Source organism: Rhipicephalus sanguineus, chromosome 4 (genome assembly GCF_013339695.2).
Source record: "Rhipicephalus sanguineus isolate Rsan-2018 chromosome 4, BIME_Rsan_1.4, whole genome shotgun sequence".
Classification (NCBI taxonomy): Eukaryota; Metazoa; Arthropoda; class Arachnida; order Ixodida; family Ixodidae; genus Rhipicephalus; species Rhipicephalus sanguineus.
In genome coordinates this window covers 31,982,432-32,003,082 of record NC_051179.1, presented here as the reverse complement: position 1 = coordinate 32,003,082, position 20,651 = coordinate 31,982,432, and the positions used below count along the sequence as shown (strand labels likewise).

Genomic DNA, 20,651 nt, shown 5'->3' with positions numbered 1-20,651 from the left:
ACTGAGCCAGGTGTGCTGCTTTTTCCACTGTATAACCAAGATTCTTTAAAAGTGCCTGCCCCGTTTTTGTAAGTTTTAGTCTTTCCAACTGGTTAACCCTTTGCGCTTCAATTAACTCTTCCCAGGTATTGTGTACCCCCATCTGAAGGAGTTTCATCGTGGATGTGGTTGGTGAGAGTCCCATGGCAATTTTATAAGCTTTGCGGATGAGGATGTTCACCTTCTGTCGCTGGCCGTTCTTCATGTCCACGTATGGAGTCCCGTAGGTTATGGTGCTTGAGCAACGCTTGAATCATGGCGATGCAGTCATCCTCTTTGAGTCCATGCCGTTTGCTTGCAACTCGCTTGATAAGATGCGTTATTTGCTGAACTGTTCGTTGCAGCTTTTCCAGTTCGGCTCCCCCAGTACCATCTTTCTGAATAAGAAGGCCGAGGATACGTAGAGTAGAGACTTTTGTAATACTGATTCCCCCAAGCGTCCCTTCAGGATCTGGGATTTCTTGCGGCCGGCGGCCTCGGGTGCGTCTCCGTAATGTCAAGAGTTCTGATTTTTCTGGTGCGCACGAAAGACCACATGTTGTAAGGTATTGTTCAGTGGTTCGCACCGCTTCTTGCAGCTGATCTTGTTGGGTACCGGTAGATCCACCTGTGGTCCAAATTGTGAGATCATCCGCATAAAGCGCGTGCTTGATCCCCTTTATCTGTTTTAGTTGGTTAGGTAGCGAGCTCATGGCTAAGTTGAAAAGAATTGGCGATATAACAGAGCCTTGTGGTGTCCCTTTAGTTGGCAGCGTGAATTTTTCTGAGCGAAGATTTCCTAATCCCCCCGTTGCTGTCCTATCGTTGAGGAAATTTTGAACATACTGGTACATTTTCTCACCGCAGTTGTAAATATTTAGATCGTGAAGGATGCTTTCATGGGAGACATTTTCGAAGGCCCCTTTTACATCGAGGGCGAGGATGGCCCGCTTGCTGTACGAGTCTAATTGGTCAATTGCTTCTTCTTTGATTTGTAGGAGGACGTCTTGTGCCTCCGTCCGTTTTACGAATGCTTACAAAATACCGCCACTGAAGTCAAACATGGTGTTAGCAATGTATCCATTTCCTTCAAGGTACGGGGTGAGGCGATTTAGAACCATATGCTCATAAAGCTTTCCTACACACGAAGTGAGAGATATGGGGCGAAGATTCTGAATAACCAAGGGCTTATTGGGTTTGGGAGTAGCCACATAAACACTCGGCCATCATAAGAAAGTGCATGTTTGCAATATGTGGTAACATGAATTAAAGATCTGCGATTCATCAAGGGCTAATTTCTTTTGTTAGACACTACCTAATGAAACCAACAGACAATAAAGCTAAGGAAGGCATAGGAGACTGTTTTAATTGCGGTGTTGTAATTATGACATAAATGGAAAGGAATTAAAGTAGATAAAAAATCAACTTGCTGCAGGCAGGGACTGATCTTACAACCTTCAGATAACATGTCTAATGCTCTACAAATTCATTATCCAAAAGGTTGTAGGTTTGGTCCCTACCTGTGGCAAGTTGATTTTTTACTCACTTAAATTCCTTTCAATTTGTGTCATAATTACAATACTGCAATTAAAACATAGTCTCCTATGCCTTCCTTAGCTTCATTGTTGGTTTCATTAGGATGTGGGAACATATGACATTTATGTGCACACGTTCATAATAACTGTTGGTGTTTAATGCCCCATAACCACGATACCATTATGAGAGATGCTGTAGTGGAGGGCTCAGGAAATTTCGACCACCTGGAGTTCTTTAACGTGCACCTAAATCTCAGAACATGGGCCTCAAGCATTTTCGCCTCCATCGAAAATGCAGCTGCCGCGGCCGCGATTTGATCCCGCGACCTGCGGGTCAGTAGTAGAGCTCCATAACCACTAGACCACCGTGGCGAGTTTATGTGCACATGTCGACTAGAGAAACGTGAACACATTTTACTCAGAAAATGGGCATGCAATTTATTTCGTCAGAAGTAAGGAAATACACTAACTCTAACCATGGCTAGACCTGCCAGCAGCAACGAAACAGATGGGTTAGGGCAATTAACAACTCTTCGGTGGTGATGGCTCGGGTCACACTTTGACCAACATTGGCGGCACCAGCTTTTCTGCAGCTTGTTTGTTTTCCAGCTTCTCGACAATGGCCAAGGCAAACTCAAAGGCCGTGCCCGGGCCGCGGCTTGTAATCAGTTGACCGTCGACGACAACTCTATCCTCGCTGTACTTGTAGTCACCTGCACAGGTAGATTACAGAAAAGATGTAGCTCAAACATGTATGGTGGGAAAAAGGAGGGGGAAAAAAAGTACAGGAAATCTTCCAAGTCACATGGATGGACAGAGTTCCTTGTTACCCACCCTTACAGATGTCTTCTTTCTTGGAGGGGTGTGACGTGACTAGCTTTCCGTGACCAATGCCATGACTCTTCAGGGCAATAGGAGCTATTTAGAGATCAAAAAAAGAAAAAGAACCTTCGGAATTCGGTAGTCATCAATTGCACAGACGGTTTGCATTGCTGCTCTGGCTCTGCAGAATAAAAAAAATTGTGTGGTCGGCGGTTTAGTTTCTACATTTTAGTTAGAATCAAGTCCTGCAGGCTTGCCAACTAACAATATTTCGTGAATTGCTCATACCGGTGTCACACGGTCACTTTCGATTGCGATTGGGCCTGATCCATATATACTTTCTTCATTGTGATAGGCTCTTTCATGGAAGCTGCAGAAGGAAGCCAGTAACGGTTGAGAAATTTGATCCCGATCAGCTTTAATTGTGATCAGCAGTGCATCGTGTCATGCCGGATTATTCAGTGCCACAGTGCACAGAGTTTGTTCTGTGAATACTACATCTAGTGCTCCCAACATGCAACATCAATCTCTCTCAGCAATTAAGTAAATAAAGCGCTGCCAATTCTATACAAGTAAGCAGCTCTTGAAAATGTGGCGAGGTTAACTAGTACTGTTCTTGATTGATGTGCGCACAAGTCATTTAACAAATGCCAGATAACGAAGCTGGCCAACTTGGTTGGGGAAGTTACTTGTCATGATTTCGGTGCATTAGCCAAATTTCTGATGGTGCTTCAGTAAGCAAGTTAACCACAGCTTGTAAATTGACCTCACTATTACCTGCACAAATTGCAGCGATGAGTCGACCACATTTTTCCTGCTCCTTCAGCAACTTGCCGACAGCTGGGCTCTGCAAAGACACAGTAATAAAAGTGCATAAATGAGGTGTCGATAACGCCTGGGCAAAAGAATCAGATTCTGCGGTTTTACGTGTCAAAACTACGATATGAAACGTTTCTGTGTAACGTTAAAGGGACATTAAAGTGGAACAATGAATCGGTCCAGATCGATATATTGTACTCTGACAACTCTGTCGTTAGTTTCACCATCATAGGTTTACTAAGACAGAAGGAAATCAACATCAAAGTTTCATTTTTAAATTTAGTGCCGAAATCTCCACTTGTGACTTCACGGATTTCAGAGGGTATTTTTCGTATTTTGGCGGCATTGGCCCAATGAAATTTCCTGAAACTTGGTATGTTAAGTCCATAGCCCCGTCAGAGGACAATGTACTTCATTTTTACCTATTAGAAACTACGTAGGACCTAGTAGACGCCGTCAAAATCTGTGAAGTCACGCGTTTGGCGTGGGAATATCAAGGTGGCACCGACGCTCGCATTTTATTTCTGCATGCACGTTTTCTCGCTTACCGATAGTCTTCTAGCGGTAAGCGTGGTGATTTTGAAATTGTGAAAGAGCAATTTACTCATATGAGAAAAATTGTTTTGCTCTTTGTGTCCCCTTAAACGAATGAATGATGCTTGTGCGATTCTCGCAATGTCCGCTATCAAGAGAATGTTGTCGTGCAATGTGAGCTGACTAGGTTTTTGAAAACTCCTAAATAAACGCTAGCGTGCAAAAACTCAAGGAAATGAGCCCGCAGACTCAAGGCGCAGTACTTCAGAACCAGCGGAGCCCATTCGACAAGCGACAATTATTTTTGACACGAAATATTCTCGGAGATAACGCGCGGAGTGCTAAGAACAGTTTATGACCGATTAGGAAGGCGCGTGCTCACCGCTGCCAAGCTCTCAGCTCCTTTCAGCCCGCCGGGTAGAACGATTACATCGTAAGGACACTGCGACGTGGCTTCGTCCAAACTCTTGTCTGGCACAACGACAACATTTCGACTGCACTTCACTGGGCTGGCGCCGGTGAGGCCAGCTATGGTAACGTCGACCTAAAAGGAAATATGACGCCACTGTGAACCAAACCAAAACACGGCTCCGCTGGTGACCCAGCCGAGCGCTCTTCGTCGGACAATGTTTAGCGACTCAAAAATTGCGTTACTCACGCCGCCTCTTCGCAATACGTCGGCTGTGATAATCGCTTCCATCTCTTCCGCGCCTTCGGCGAGGATTAGTAGAGCTTTCTTACCCATACTTAAAAAGCCTGAAACGTTATGACGCCGGCGAGAGGACACGCACACACAACGCGGGAGCATAAACTTGTTTCGATTTGAGACCTTGACTGCCTTGACTGGCACAATGTTAGCAACAGCTTGTTCGTAAACCAACATAGGACGCCCTGTAGTTAATGCATGTCCAACACGCGAGGATACAACTACAAGTCTAAAAGAACGATCTAAATAAGTTTTTGCTACTCATTACGACGCGTTATACTTCTTTGGCGCACTGCGTTTATTATGATACAAATCGGAACAGCTGTTGCATGTTGTGTTTGTGATTGGCTTCAATGTTGCGCGGTGAAGCAGAGCTCTCGTCTACGCGTTGAATCTGCTGGCTGTCGTATCGGTAGCTTGGAACTGGAATTTACCGTTGAATTTAAGCGAACGACACGACCGTGAGTCGCGATGCCTGCGATTTAAGCCATCCGTGGCACAGCTGACTGCTGTATTATGCCCAGGATTAAAAGCAGAGGCACGGTTCAAGCTTTACAGTACCGGGAAATCGGCATTGGGAAGTCTCCATACAGGTCCAGTCTGAAGATACTGCGGCTGCTAATATGTGACGTGAGTAGGCTAAAACTAATAACTGCATGTTCGCATGAATTCACCTACGTTCGGTCAGTTATCGCCTAGTGTGGAAAAGGAAGTATTTTTCTTTGCGTCGCCGACATTCTACTACGCCACTTTTCTGCGCGTTGCGTCGTGAAAAGGCAACTCTGCAGTTTTCTTGCCAGAACGCTGCCTAGTGTAGCTGAAATCCGAAGCTGTATTCTTCACATTTACTGTTTTTGAGTCTAAAGCTAACTATATTCTTGTGTTGTCTCCTTGCAGAAACGTTCGACGTTCACAAAGATTTGGGAAACTCATTCCAAGTCCCCGATTGCGTTTGAAGAGTAAGCACATAGCAGCTAACTGTTGATTAAAGTGACATACAAATTGCGAGTGGCTGATTTCTCTATTTATTCCTCTAGTGGCCACATCTACCTTGACAACTACAGGACCTGCTTGGCTTTGTAAGCTGTGCAACTTTCGCTTTCGTGCTTAATAGCGCCCCGTCTTGAATATCGGTGCGTCGTACTAAAGAAAGCACTGCATTTTTTTCTTTTACGCTTTATACAACAGGTGCGGCATTAACTCCCTCCCAAGCCCTCTCTACAAGCTGCCCCAGGAGCCGAAAAACAAAAAAATTGAAGATGCCTTGGTGTACACAGGGCCATTGGTTAGTAGACTACAAGCGCACGGAATAATGTTTTGCTGTATTTCACGATTCAGTGCGTACATATAATCGTCTGTTCCTAGGCTACCCAGCATATTGAAATGAGTGCTGAAAACCACCAACTGTTCACTTGAGTTGGGTTCTACAATGAAAAAGTGCTGACAGGTTTTAAGTGTGAATACTTGAGCATGTGATGTGGGTTCAGCTGCGATGATATTGTGTGTGAACATGGGAACACAAAGAATTCCTTTTGTCTTGTGGCGTGATCGCACTCACAATCAAGTGCTCAATACAGGCCTAAAGCAAGGCTAGCAATGCTAAACACCAGGTTAAAATTAACGAACAAGGTCTAAAATAATGTAATTAACAGAAATAACCTAAAAGTAATCGCAATAATTCACTTAAAATCGTGAAAATGCTAACATGCGGCTTGCACCTGCACCACGCAAGAGAGGTCGCCACCGCCTCGCCAAGCACTCGATTGCTCCTCCCACCGGCGCTTCTATGGCGCCTTCGTCACTACCTCTGAGGGGGGAACAACCTGACAGAGCTCGCTGCAGACGACATGTACCTCAACTGACGCAACAAGCAGGAAGTCGATAAAGCGCAACAAAAAGTAGCGCGCATGTCGCACACCGAGTTTGCGAATCTCTCTAACAAGATTGCATTTGTGCCGGGGAACAGTACATGCTTACCTCGAACATTGACGTTATCTGCAGTTTGGTAAACGGAGCAGTGGGAACTCTACGAACTGGAATCGCTGGGTGTCTGTGCTGCGCACTTTTTCGGGTTTCACAGTAGTGGAGCTGCATTTAGCGCAGGATTTAGAGCTACACCAATTGCTACACAAGTTTTTTAATTGTTGGCATGTCTCAGTTCACGCCAATGATACAAACAGCACTGCGTCAATATGTGCAGCATCGGTTGCCTAAACTGGCTAAGGACTGCAGAGCACTGTTCCTCTCGCTGACGGCGGACAACTGGGTCTACTGCCACGACAAAATGAACGGCAAGGTCCACCAGGAAATCTACCTGGGATCACCGAGCCGTTACAAGTTCAAGCACATTGACTGGGAGACCCACGGCGAGACCATCATTTTGCAGTCCCTGCACAACCACAGCCATCCGCAGCTCACGCAGCCGGTTAGTCGGGCCTCTTGTCTTGGTTGACTGTCACAGCGACATGATGAGGCGATCAATTTATCCTGATTTAAAGGGACAGGCAACCGCTCAGAACATGACTTGCGATAACTCTCTAACAGAAAGATTGTCTATTGTATTGGCTAGAACGAACTCGTTTTTTCTTGTTAAATGCATATTTATATTTTTATTTCTTGTGAGCTGTGAAAAACAACTTTTGGTGCCACACATGGCAAAACAATTAAATGCATATGATCCCCTTCACGTGACCATTTACTGGTGTATGCTGTTAATCGTCTCTCTGTTAGTGTTGAAATGCAGTACACTTTTTTATTATAATCTTTTCTAACCTAAAATGTGCAGATATGCCTTCGTTTGTACTGAGTGGAACAGTGGCACTGCCTTCGCTTGACGTGTGATCCGATGCTCATGAACGGCAACATGAAATTTGTTAGCTGAGGGCCTAGTGGCAGCTGTTGACGAGTTGGAGAAGTACGAAGACATGCGAGGCGGTAAAGGGATTTCACGTGACGATGAGCATTCGGAAAACTTAGTCTACCTGCTTTTTATATAAAAATAAAGATGGTTGAAAATTCTAAAATGAAGGTGCTTAACCACAGTTGTAGTCACTCCTGTGAAAGCAGAACGTTGAACGCAATGAACAGTTTGCGAGGAGGGCCATCAGCGTTGCTATCACTTCTCAGTGTTGCTGGAGGAGGGACTCGAACTTTTTTAGTTGCTTCTCAGATAAAGAAATTCTGCTTACAGAACATCCACTAGCTTTTGGAATCAAGCGTGTCAGGGGGAGCTTTTCGTTTCGCCGTAAAAAACTGGTCCGAGAAAAATCTGTTGACAGTGCCTTTAAAGGGACACTAAGTGAAACAGTAAATCGGTTTGGATTGATAAAATGTACTCTCAAAATTCTAATGTTGTTAACTTCACCATCATAAGTTTATTATTAGATAACAAAATCAACGTCAAAGTTTCATTTTTAAATGTTGCGCTGAAATCTCCGTGCGTGGCGTCACGGAATTCAAAGTGTATTTGTCCTGAAACTTGGCATGTTAAGTTTATGGACCCCTCAGACGTCAATGTACTTCATTTTTACTGATCAGAAACTATATAGGATATAGCAGACGTCGTCAAAATCTATGTTGGCACGATGTTTTGTGCACGAATTTCAAGGTGGCATCACCACCCGCATTTTCTTTTTGCGCGTTTTCTCGCTTACCAAGCGTCTCCTTGCAAGCATGGTGATTTCGGAATTGTGAAAGAATAATTTACTTATATGAGAAAAATCGTTTTTCTCTTTAGTATCCCTTTAAGGCTGTGGAAGTGAGATTTTTCAGTTTATGTTTGCCTCATGACATGGTACATTATATGCCCAATGACGTACCAAAGTTTTTTTTTGTTTAGTGAATGTAGCAGTAACCTTCATCTTTTTCTTCCTTATCTAGGCAGCAAGGAGCAAACCAAGAGTTCTGATCACCATAGCAGTGTTTAACATGTTTCCTATTCAATTCAAAGGCATGCTGGAAATTGACAGAGCTGTAAGTTTCATTTTTTCCGTGCTCCAGGTGCATCTGTAGCGCTTGTAACACTCGACAGCTGTGTGGGTAGGAGACTCGCTAATTTTAACATTTTCTTACAGATCTTTGGGAAAGAATGCAACCATGCCAATGTTTCAGAGGGCCTCCTTATTGTTGGTACAGGCAGCACCTTGACTGGGGCAGTGAGGTTATACAACTTTAGGAACATTCTTGAAGAAGTGAGTTCTCCTTTTCCATGTTTATGTGTTCGTCGCTTATGCTTAGCTTCACTCCGGAGTCAGCCAACGCTAGAAATCGTGCGTTTTATGGCCAAATTTTGTGTCCTGGAAAATATTAAATCGGAAATGCACGGCTGGAAGTTGAGTTTTCAGATCAGGCTTTTCTTTTTATTCAAAACTGCAGACGAGAAAGAAGGATTGCCTTAGTTATGTGAAACTAGCCAAGAGACTAGTAGGTGGGAGTGCAAGGCTGCAAAAATTATGTTAGAGCACGAACTGAAGCTTGACATAGTTTTATATCCTAAATTAGACCCCTCTGTAATCCATTTAAACAAGCAAAGGTTTGTCTCCTCGCTACACTTTTCTTGTATTCCAGGTCTGGTGGCTTTATGTATTGATTAATGCATGACATGAGATGATATACACTTGAAACATTAGAAGGATGATGGTATTGTATCGTCTGATGGTACTTTTTGAAAAACTTCCCATCCAGGCATGCATGTTTTCGGCTAAGCTCTATGAGCCTTGCTTAGCGCTGGATGGAGCTAAAGTTGGAACTTATCCTGCTGGCCTACCTTTGAACTGCAAGCTCACAGGTGTGTATCTTTAAAATTTTTATCTACACTCCAGAAGTGTGTCTAAGGAATTAAAGATATCGTGCAGCATGTTTCTATATATAAATCACACCAGATTTTGTATTGGAAGAACAGGCTGTTTTCCCTCTCTTGTCGATAGAGGGCCCTTATTAAAAAAGTTCGGGCATGTTGATGAAACTGTGCTTACACCGTAATTGTGGTTGCAGTTGAGATCAGAGTTCAAACGGCCCTGTTAGGTTATGCATGGCACACAGCTTATTAAGCAACTGCCAACTTAGCTCCTCCTCAGCCTTCAACATCGCATCAATGTTCATGGCTCAGCCGGCCCTCGCAGTAAACATGGTGGCTCGTCTCCACTCAGCATCCACGTAAAACAGTGGCCATGTTCTACAATAAAAGATCAGCAGGTTGTCAAAATTAATCGGGAGCCTCTTAACAGCCTGTATGTTACATTGGGACGTCGCGTAACTTGGCTTTGTTTATTCTTTTTTTAAAGCTGAGCTTATGGCATCATCTCACTTTGCTTGCCTTTCCCCTTGTAGAACCCCCACCAGTTCTTTTCGAGGTAAAGTGCTCGGAGTTCATGCTACACTTTGGGTGCTACCCTTGGCATTACATCTGCAGCCCACCATCAAGGGAAGGCGTCTTTCAGGTGAGGCGAGTGAGATCGAGTGTATGCGCTACATATACTGATGAGGACTGATTTTTGTAAGCCTTCAGAGTGGATGTTATTGGTGCTCACCACCAGATAAAATCAGTGGAATCTGATGAACTGGCTGAGAATGGACTCCTGGACTTTCCCAATTCAAGCACAGAGCCAGACTCCATTGCATTTCATCCTGATGACTCGGGAAGGATAGTCTACAACTCTTCGCATTTCATCAAGTAAGGCTAAAGTGCACGATAGTGCACCTTGGTGCTTTAAAATGGCCCTGTGGCATTTGCCAAGTAATCATCGAAGGAATTCATTAGAGGAGTTTATTGCCTCACGAATCGACTGCCGCAAAAATTTTCAGAATCCGTCAAGTACGAGTGGAGTTACACAGATTTGTTGAACGCTTTAAGTGGTTTCTCTCTCCTTTCGTACCAGTGAGCACACCGAGAGCTACCCTGAGGGGGATGATAAAGGGGCAAGAAGCTTTATCCGTTCCTTGGCGTGCATCATGACGTTGAGCACTTTTTCTTTTCTTTTTTTTTTCTTCAAACTCACCGTTCACTTTAAATGTGACTGTGCCTGCGCACACGTGGACGCGTCATGGCATTTTTCAGTGGTTACGATAACTATGCAGCTCACAATGCTCAAATCAGCCAATGGCCGTGGACTTTGGGTTTATGGTGCGGTCATTTTGGGTATCTGGGGGCATCATTTGTCAAGAGAAGTGTGAGCGATTTCTAGCTGACTTTGAGAATTAATTGTAAATTCCAGGCCACATGCTGCGCTGTAATGTCTGGCTCGTGTTCTCGGGAACCTCGACTACCGATCGGCAATGTTTTCTAACCATGCTCAAAAACTGTTGCAAGGCCCCTTTAAGCTTTGTTTAAATAGCCACACTTTGTGGGAAATGCAACATTTCAAATGTTGCTTGCAGAAAGGCTCTTTGTTAGGCATGGTTTGTCGTCTCAAACACGTCTTGTAATGCATTTGGCTTTCGTCCTTAAAGAGATAATGTGGATTTTGTTCCCTGTCATCAAGGACAACATCTGCTCACAAATGCAGGTACTTCAGATGAGAGGCATCAGTTTTAAAATGTTACCGTATATACTCGCATAATGATCGCACTATTTTTTCAAAAAAATTGACGCCAACTTCGGGGTGCGATCATTACGCGGGGTAAATTTTCCGTGAAACAATATTCTGAGCACCGAAAACGCAAAGAAGTCGCTAATCTGAATTCTTACGATAGCTATCATGAACATAACCAAAAATAAAAGTAGAGTAAGGCTTACCTTTGTAATAAAATGCACGCATTACGCAGGAGCTACATGCATGGAACACTGCCCTTTTATTTTTGAACTCTCTGACCCCCTAACGTTCATTCTGAGTCCGAAGCGTCACTGGCATCAGTGTCGTCGCCGCACGATTCCCTGTCGGAATCGGCAGTGTCTTCACTGTCCCACAGACGGTCATCTTCTGTCCCGTCGAGCGCGTTGGAAATGCCAGTCTTCTTAAAGCTCTTGACGACCACCTCGTCGGAAATGGTACTCCACGCTTCGAGAATCCATGAGCAGAGGACTTCCACGGAGGGTCTCCTGATTTTGCCACTTGGCGTGAAATCGTGGTCGCCCGCCGCCATCCACTCTGCGTACAGCCTCCGGACGTTGTCCTTGAACGGTTTGTTCAGTGACACGTCCAGAGGCTGTAGCAGCGAAGTTAGACCCCCAGGGATCACTGCGATTTCCGTGCGCCGCTCCTTCAGCTCGGTACGGACACTGTCAACGAGATGGCCCCGAAAGCTGTCCAGCACAAGAAGTGAAGGAAGCAGAAGCGCTCCTGCTCTTCGCCCCCAAACCGTCTTGATCCAATCGACCATGAGGTCTGCCATCATCCACCCTTTTGCTTGAGCGCGGATGTGGATGCCACGGGGAAAGTTTCCCTTCGGAATTGTTTTCCGCTTCAGAATCACGTACGGCGGCAGCTTCCGCCCGTCTGCCGTCACTGCGAGCATCACGGTGCACCGCTGCTTCTCCGCACCACACGTTTTCACGAGCACACATCGAGCACCTTTCTCGTTCACAGTAGTGCTTCGAGGCATGTCAAACGTCAACGGCGTTTGGTCGGCGTTGCCTATCTGTGACAGCAGGAAACCGTTCTTCTGGCGTATCCTCGTGACGAACCTGTGAAAATCGATCACTTTGTCTTCGTACGCGGATGGAAGTCGCTGGCACAACGACGTCCGCCGCCTCAGCGACAGTCCATTCCGCCGCATGAAGCGTGTCATCCAGCCGGAACTGGCGCGGAAGTCCTTTGTGGCTATTCCCAGCCTCCGGGAAACTGTGCGCGCCTGCGTCCGTACCATGTCTAACGACACGGCACAACCGTCTTTGCGCATGTCCCTCACGTATTCGAGGACTGCCTTTTCGATGTCAGGGAACTTGCCCGTTTTGGGTCCGCGGAAAGCCCGGCGCGTGCTGTTCGTAGCCATGAGCTTCTCGCGCTGTTTTTTCCAATATCGGATCCGGATTTTGTCGACGCCGAAATGTCTGCCGGCAGCGCGGTTTCCGTGCTCTAGCGCGTAATCAAGTGCCTTCAGCTTGAACGCGGCAGTAAAGCTCGCATACCGCCCCATGGTGAAACGGTGCTTCAACAGACGATCACAAAGCACAGCCAAAAAAACGTGGTGTCGAGTGACGCCGTGACGAGCGACTGGGATGGCGGCGACACGGCTTTTTCAGGAATTATGGGAATGCGTCGGCAGCTTGTTGCTGCGGGATGACAACAGGTCGACCAACAGGCGGCCGCCGCTGTAACAGTGCGGGATAGCAAAACAAACATGGCGGCCCACAGAGCGAAGCGACCGCATTTTTTTTTTCTTCTTTTCGTCAGTCACGGTGGTTGTGAGTACGTCACGTGCGTCAAAACAGTCTCTTCTGTCTAAATAAGGAATGCTTTCATTTAAATCAGTAAATTTACGGCATTAGCGTAGTGATGCCTGCTTTCAGATCACAGAAACAAAGATGGGTGCGTTCAGCTGCCACAGACATAAAACACATGGCGGGCATTCAGTGAAAACTGTGGCATTTGCCTTTACTGCAATCCTAAATGGCACGTTTCCGCCAACGGTGGGCAAAAATTACGAATATGTTTGGTGCGTGCAGTTCACTTGGCGAGTTTGGAAGAGTTATTAACGCAACATTCGACAGATGATAAACGCAATGATCATCGGCTAGACTTGGCACACGACATATCGATGCGGCAACTTCGGGGTGCGATCATTACGCGGGGGAAAAGAAAAATCGAATTTAGACGACAAAATTTAGGGGTGCGATCATTACGCGAGTGCGATCATTACACGAGTAAATACGGTATTAATGATTTTCTCATTTTTTTCACTTTCCATAATACCAATGGAGGGGCTGCTCCCTCTGTACGCCCTTTAGCTCTGTTGAACACCGCAGGTTAAGGCAGACCTAGCCGCGTTGTATACTTGCAGTTTTCAGGCATTGTTGTAATAGGATTGTGAAACAACCATTCGTTGTCTTCCTTCCTCAAATGACATGAAACACTGGGTGCTCAGCTGCATTGGGAATCGAACCCACTACCTCCCGCATTGGAGGCGAATGGTCTACCACTTGACCATCGCTGCAGTTTTTGCTGCACGCCCTGGTGGGCACCTCAAGCAGATGTAGGAGAAGGGAATGAAAGAGAATAAATATGGAGGGAGAAGAGTAAAATAAGTGTGTCATGTGGTCAGCTCGACATTGCAGACATAGCAGAAGACATTGCAAGCGAAATAATTTTTTTATTCCATTAGTTTGCCCTATGGCATCAATACACTTTGCACAAAATGGTGCAGCTGTGTTTCCTCCCATAAAGTCCAGGAGGGACCTATGATGCGAATCGTATATCCACTGCTGTAAGGCAGGTGGCCTGGTGTGCTGAAGTCCCACACGCCGCAGCTGGCGTTGACTCACTTGTAGCCCAGGGCATGTCCGTAAAAGATGGATCAGGTCGACTTTCCGCACTGGTGCAGGACAAAATGGGCAGCTCAAAACTGTTTTCGTGTACCCCCACTTCGCGCGAATTGAATACGTCACAACTGCACTCACGCAAACTCTTCGGAGCGATACCTACTCTCGACGAATGAGTCCACTCGGGAGGTCATTTTCACGCGGAGGCTTGGGAACTCACATGGTGCACCAAAGGTCTTCTTTGTGAATGTCCCCTGTGTGAAAGGGTGGCAGCAGGAGCAGAGGGAAGGGGTACATAACTGTTACAGGATGACAGGTGGCATCTGCTGCAGCATGAGCCGGAACACTAGATTGGCGAATCCAACAAACTTGAACTGAGCACGGGTAAGCTGCAGCACAATGGTGGAATTGTACTGCTACACCCACAGAATGGTCAATGTGGCGGAGTGCACGAACAGCTTGCATTGAGTCCGTGGAGAGGATCACACTTGATGGGTGTTGCATCTCGACGAGTGGTTGAAGTGCGGCAGGGCCATCACAACGAGCAGCTAACTCTGCTAGTACGGAGATGATGGGGATGTCTAATGCATAAGAGCGGGTCTGGTTGACATGTGGGTGAGAAGGGCACACTAAGGAGGTGTGTAGTATGGACGATGTCAACCCGGCGTCCACATATGCTCTTAGTTCAAGTTTCTGAGGTGCCAAAAATAAAGGAAGGAACGAGGGGGTGTACCTAAAAATAGTGTTTCCATTCACCTCTTGACGGACGCATCCAGGTGGTTTGTTGGTGGTCACTTGGCAATCATCCCACGGGGGCAGTGACAATATTAGTTCTTCAAGCAAAGGGTCTTGGAGGCCATGTAATGTGCTAAGGCAGCCACCGCAGAAGCTTTGCTGTGCTTTATCATTCTAGCCTTGCGTCTTTGGTGAATGAGCTCATCAGGCGTATTGAGCTGTGCTTCTGCCTGGAGTGTTGGAATCTGTGTGAACCTCGGAAGGCCTGTGGTCACACGCATGGCTTGCCGATTAAAGCTTTCCAATCGCGCCTATTCTACTCTGGTGAAGCGCTGAACCTGTGCTTGGTACACCAAACGAGGCTGGAATACCAAGCACACCAGTTGGAGTGCGATACGAGTTCGCTGGGCGATGCGTTGTAAAAGGTGAAGCATGCCGGAGGCGGTTCTGGGTGCATAGTGAAGCCATAGTGAGCCTGATCCAGATGGGGAAAGAGTTTATGTTTTTCCTTAGGGTGGGCATACGGGTCATATGGGCCTTGACTTGGATGAAGTTGATGTCCTCCGCAGAGTTGACTAGAATCTGGAAAGCCCTGCTGTGCGATGCCTGTGGCCCCAAAACACGTGGTGGAGTTTTCGAGCTTGTTACGGAGCGGTAATAAATGGGAAGAAATGGCCAAGGGGCCAAAAAAGAAAAAAAAAAGGGGGGGGGGGAGGGGTAGTACAGCGCTCTTCTTCCCACCGTTTTTTTTTTTTAAAAGCTTTACTGGCCTTGTCGAACGAGTTTAGTCGTGCGTTTAAGTGTGACCTTGAAGTGAAAAAGTGATACCATGTGGCTCGCCGCCACTGCACTGACCACTGCTCTGCCACCTGTGTCCACCTGTATAACCATGTGACTCACCGATTGCTTGAAAGGGAGATGGCGCTGCTCTCTCTGCTGCCTTGCAGTTTCTCGCTATAGCCGGGCCAGTCCTTCAGTTCAGCCATTTGGCACAGATGAGCCATCTTTCGCACAAGTCGTCTGTGTGGTCCCAGTGGCGAAAGCGGCAAGCTGCGTGAGCGCTCAAGATGGCAGGCTGAAATGAGTAATGAGGGAAATTCTAGACACCTAAAACACCGCAAGAAGAACGAAGAACCACAGGGAAAGAGATACCTTACTGGACTAAACTGAACTTACATTGTACTTCATTGTCCCTTCATTGATCTGCTTCAATTGACTCGCTTTAATTTCTGTCACTTGAAAGGCATAGGTGCAGTGTCATCTGCTATCATTCATTTGCTGAGATATACTGATAAATGACGCCTTAGGAGGAGTGGAAATTAGTGTTTGTGTTCCTTTTAACTGTGTAGCAGTGTGCTTCACTTGCATGTACAGGGGTGTAATAATGTGCAAAGTAATAGGGATACTTCACCTACTTGTGTCCATTTTTAAAAAATATTTTTCAGGATCTTTCGACTGATTACAAACAGCAAAAACAAGCCATCGCTGAAGGAGTGCTTTGAGATCACTTTTCGTGAGCAGCCAACTCGAACTTACGAGGTGATAAACAACAACAAGCCGCCACGACGCAAGTGCAAGACCCTCTATGATATGCACAGCACTCAGTGTGTAGAGGTAAGAAGATAAGAAAAAGTGATATCCATAAAAGAAAGCATTGTCTCTTGTGATTGTAGAGAAAAACTCATGCCGAGAAGATTGGTAAAGATGTCAAAAGGCAGCAGTGAACAGAGGCATAGCTTTCCCATTTTTTGTATGGAGGTTAGGGTGGGTGGAGTCCAGCCGGACTAACTGGACATTGAGGGTGAAGTGCATGAAAAATAAATCTGTCATTGTTGTGATAAAAATTTTGAAGTTTGTGCAAGGTTCATTTTACCATTATGAAACATGTACAATTCTCACAGAATGATGAAATGCGTTGATTTAGGCATAGAGTTAATATACTGACTAGAAAAAAAGCTGCTCCGCGAGACCGCTAACCACAAGAACGCTGACATCTTGGAATGTTGTTATTCTTGCCATCACATTACTTCAAAGATGAGCCAAAATTAGCGTTATAGAACGCTCAGAATATTTGCCATATCAATCCTAAAGAAGCATTTGCACAATTAAAAACACGGGGATATTGTTTTGTGCTTATTTTAAATATTTTTACGAAAGAATACAACGGCTATTTATGCAATTTACTGTGCGCGGAAAGGAGCATTTGCAGGCTGGTTTACTAGATCGCGCCACCATGTCACCATCAACGCTTGAGAATGCGCTCGCGGCCGATGTTGCCGGTTTGCGTGTCGTGTTAAAGCCCCTGAAACTTGGTTTACTTCGTGTATCTCATAGTTGTCATAGTGTTCCATTGTGTGCGTTTTGTGTTGCCACATACAACAACTCGACTTCATGTGACAGCCTTTTTTTCCTTCAAGCTAAAAACTTCAGTGCAAACCAGGACAGATGGCAAAGAAGAGATGAGACAAGCATTGAAAGCTATGTACTAACTAGGTGCAACCGAAAAAGTTTTTCTACTCATTTTAACGGCGATAAAACTTCGTGTGCCATGTATCTTTAGTTTTGATTGAAGCTTTCGGGTGACATCTCACTCACATTCGCCACTGCATGCTGCAATCAACATTTTTCTGCTTTACGGCTCTGTGCGCTGAAGTACGGCAGCAATGAGCTGAACAAGAACGTGGATACAGGTGTCTCGTCATTGCGAGTTGAAGCACCGCGCGACCATGACTTTGCTTCGAGCTGCGAATCTGTTGAGTGACCCTTGTGCCAGCGAACGGAGAAACTTTATTCGTTATGCATTATTGGTAGGGCGTGCCTAGTAAAAACCATACACAAACAGGTGGAAATTTTAACTGTTATCAATTGGGCCAGGTGCATGCTACACTAACGCATGGCTTCGTGCATCAAAACACAGCTGAAGTTCCCTGATATAGCGCCAACAGTGTGTAGCTGGCTTAGGTTGGTAGATTAAAACTGATTACTACCGTCAAATGTAGCAGGTGTCTCAGGGTCTGGCAACGTTCGTTTCGTTCCATCATGGCGCAACCCATGCGGTTATGGGTTTCAATGCATGGGCCCTATGAGGAGCTTTTCCTCTAGAGCCAGTATATTAACTCTATGGATTTAGGGCTAAGTAATGCGAACACTTTTGTTTCCACCGTCTTTACTTCACGTTGAATTGTAATATTGTTTCGTACACTTGCACCAGTCAACACCACCTTTGGTGGCCAGATTCATAGTAGTAATATGACATGGCTATCTCATGCATTTGCAAATATACCTTGTTTTTATACTTAAAGAGACACTACAGTAAAAAAAGATTTTTCTCGTACTAGTAAGTTACCCTTTCACAACACCAGAAGCACCGCTCCTTCTGCAAGAAGGCGTTTAGTATGGGAGAAGACACACAAAAAGAAAATACAGATGGCGACGCCATCTTGAGGTTCCCACACCAACTCGCTGTTTGTCGTCGATTTTAACGCTTTTTGCTGGGGCCTACGTAGTTCTCAATCGGTAAAAATGAAGTACATTGTCCTCGAAGGGGGCCAGAGTCATAATGGACAAAGTCTCAGGAAATTTTTTTGGCCTAATGGTGGCCAAAACGTGAAAAGAACATTTTGAAATCTATGATGTCACTCTGCCATTAATGTGGGCCAGACTTCGGCACGACATTTAAGTTACGAAGGAAACTTTGACCTTCACTTCCTCCTCTATTAACAAACCTATGATAGTGAAATTAAAGACAGTCACATTTTCAGAGAACAATTTATCCGTTTAAGTTGATTCATTGTTTCGCTTTGGTATACCTTTAAAGTTTGGATGTCACATTTCATTCTATGAGTGCTGTAAATGATCCAGAACTGACCACAATGCACAGTGCACATTGTGGTTATTTGTTGATTATGTGCATCGTGATTCACTTACTTCTCAGCATCATAGGGCAATTTAGACTTTGGTAATCCCTAAGTCAACGATAGAGCTTTCACCATCGACTTACTGTAATTCAGGGTGGTAACAATTTTATGAAGTGGTTACTGTGTCGATGCAGTAAAGCTAATGCGCATGTAATGAATTGTATCACAGAAATAGGTGCTCCAGACAGAAACCAAGCCCATAAGTTTCTCTGGTTCTCTTCACACACCGTAAAATTCCAAGCAAGTGCCCTCACCCATGCAGGGGCCACTTCGATTTCACCAATTTCAAAGTTTCCGTGGTCTAGGAAAACATCCCCTTCCCCATGCCTCGTTGCCCTGTTCGTGCACCACGGCCAGGTAACACTGGCCTGCTTAAATCCAATCCAATTCTTCTTAGCAACCTGATCTCTAAGCACCTGCGCCTGAAATTGGTCGTCAAAATTTCATTTTTTTTCTTTTCCCACACCATGAACTTGGCGTACGACACCCAAGACGATTTTAAGGTTCCAGCCAGCAAAAGCACTGCCTTCAAGATCTGTATTTGCAGTTTGAAGAGATTGTAGCGGTGATGTATTTTTTTGCACACGTAGTTAGCAAATATAAGGCCTCTGAGGTCTGTGTCTGTTACCCAGAGTGCTTCTGTGCCGTGCTTTCCGCGGTATGATTGCATTGCCTTTGTGTTTTCTGTGTTTGTGCGTCATTGTTGTAATGTGCCGTGCCGTGAACGAGAGCCAGAAGACTTCTGAGGAAGCCCATGAACACTCAGTCTTTCTTTTTCTGGCAAGAAAACTTTGCCGTCACCATAGTGAATTTTGGCACCGTTTGGGGAGAGCCCCTTCTCCACTTTGCCAGTAATTTCGACTTGTTGAAGGGGGGCACTTGTTTGAATACTACGGTAATGGATTCTGTGATAACAAAACCACTTGGTTCGACCAATTTAAGTTGTTTTGCATTTGTATGGGTGGAGCTTGTTTCAGAGCACTGCCATCATAATGTAAAGGCTGCATGTGAGCATTTTTTAGGCTTTTCTTTATTCTAACAGAGGTCATTCTACGTGCAGTGTTGCAAACAAAGTGCAAAGCCAAAATTTGTAGTGTTTGGAAAGTTGAGAACAGCCTTTGTATGTTGTTGTGCGTTAAAAGGGCACCGAAGAAACTTTTAGCGTGAGTTGATGTCATGATGCATTCTTTTTGCAGAAGAGCCTCTTGTCCGATGACTATGAGAACGAGCTAGAGCTGTACAGCGTTCTTGGATTCGACCCGACGGATGAGAGCTGCATGGGAAAAGTAGGTATCTATGACAATGAGACGGGCCACCAGATCAAGTCTTTCGAATTGGGCATGAGCCTTGACGAGGTGAGTTGAGTGCACCATGTATCCAGTTTCTATTAAATCTGTGCAGCTTCCACTTTTTTAGCTGCCTCCCTTCCATTTAGACCGACCAGCTGACCAGCCAGGTTATAACCACCATGAGACTGGGCGTGGTGACTTATCAGCCACATAGCATGTTGTAAGCTCGATATGGTGCTGTACGTCCGAATTTGTGGTGGTGTAGGAGCAAAGGCCAGCATCATAGCTGGGATGGTTGCATTGTTTACACCACAGTGACATTATACACATTTTCATATGACTGGACTAGAGAAAGTCCTGGGATGACGCAGTCTCAAACACCTCCTCCATATTGTGATCACTTCGTTTACATTGTGAGCTCAGTCAATGGCTCTTCTTTGTCACCTGGACATATCATGATCATTTGTACAATTTCCTCATCTGCATATATCATCATCAGTGTGTGATAGCTCGAGCTGGACTGAATAAAGTGGTTCCTCATAATATAAATAAAATTTGATTCCCATTCTGAAAAACTCAGTAGCAAGCACGCCATTGTAACAAGGATTTAACGCCTGTCAGAGGAACAGAAAGTACCCGGATCCTTGTGGTGTCAAAAATCTGAGAGCGTTTGAATGTGTATCCTCCTTCAGTATTCACTGGCATTGGTGCAACGAATGGCAATGCAATGGAAGTTGGTTGATTTTTAAAGACGATAGTCTTTCTTGGGGAACTTAAACGCAGAAATTTTGGTCTGTCTTTCTGTCTGTCTTTCTGGTTTGTCGGCACGTGCCTCGATTCAGCAGTCGGCCAAGTTGAACC

The 20,651-nt window shown here is 45.3% G+C and overlaps 2 protein-coding genes across 2 annotated transcripts; one reads left to right on the top strand and one right to left on the bottom strand.

Annotated features, from left to right (window-relative positions):
- Positions 1 to 1,989: 1,989 nt before the first annotated feature.
- Positions 1,990 to 4,559, bottom strand: LOC119389722 (Parkinson disease protein 7 homolog). The gene is made up of 5 exons (XM_037657087.2): positions 4,387 to 4,559; positions 4,111 to 4,272; positions 3,153 to 3,222; positions 2,388 to 2,471; positions 1,990 to 2,266 (listed from the first exon to the last, which is right to left on the bottom strand). Exons 1-5 carry the CDS (start codon positions 4,534 to 4,536, stop codon positions 2,106 to 2,108), a joined length of 627 nt encoding a protein of 208 aa, XP_037513015.1. The 5' UTR covers positions 4,537 to 4,559; the 3' UTR covers positions 1,990 to 2,105.
- Positions 4,560 to 4,785: 226 nt separating this feature from the next.
- On the top strand, positions 4,786 to 19,880 carry LOC119389719 (DDB1- and CUL4-associated factor 17). The gene is made up of 12 exons (XM_037657085.2): positions 4,786 to 5,064; positions 5,332 to 5,393; positions 5,472 to 5,513; positions 5,623 to 5,719; positions 6,635 to 6,859; positions 8,314 to 8,406; positions 8,508 to 8,624; positions 9,118 to 9,220; positions 9,763 to 9,872; positions 9,969 to 10,105; positions 16,030 to 16,198; positions 19,698 to 19,880. Exons 1-12 carry the CDS (start codon positions 4,951 to 4,953, stop codon positions 19,863 to 19,865), a joined length of 1,437 nt encoding a protein of 478 aa, XP_037513013.1. The 5' UTR covers positions 4,786 to 4,950; the 3' UTR covers positions 19,866 to 19,880.
- Positions 19,881 to 20,651: the final 771 nt, after the last annotated feature.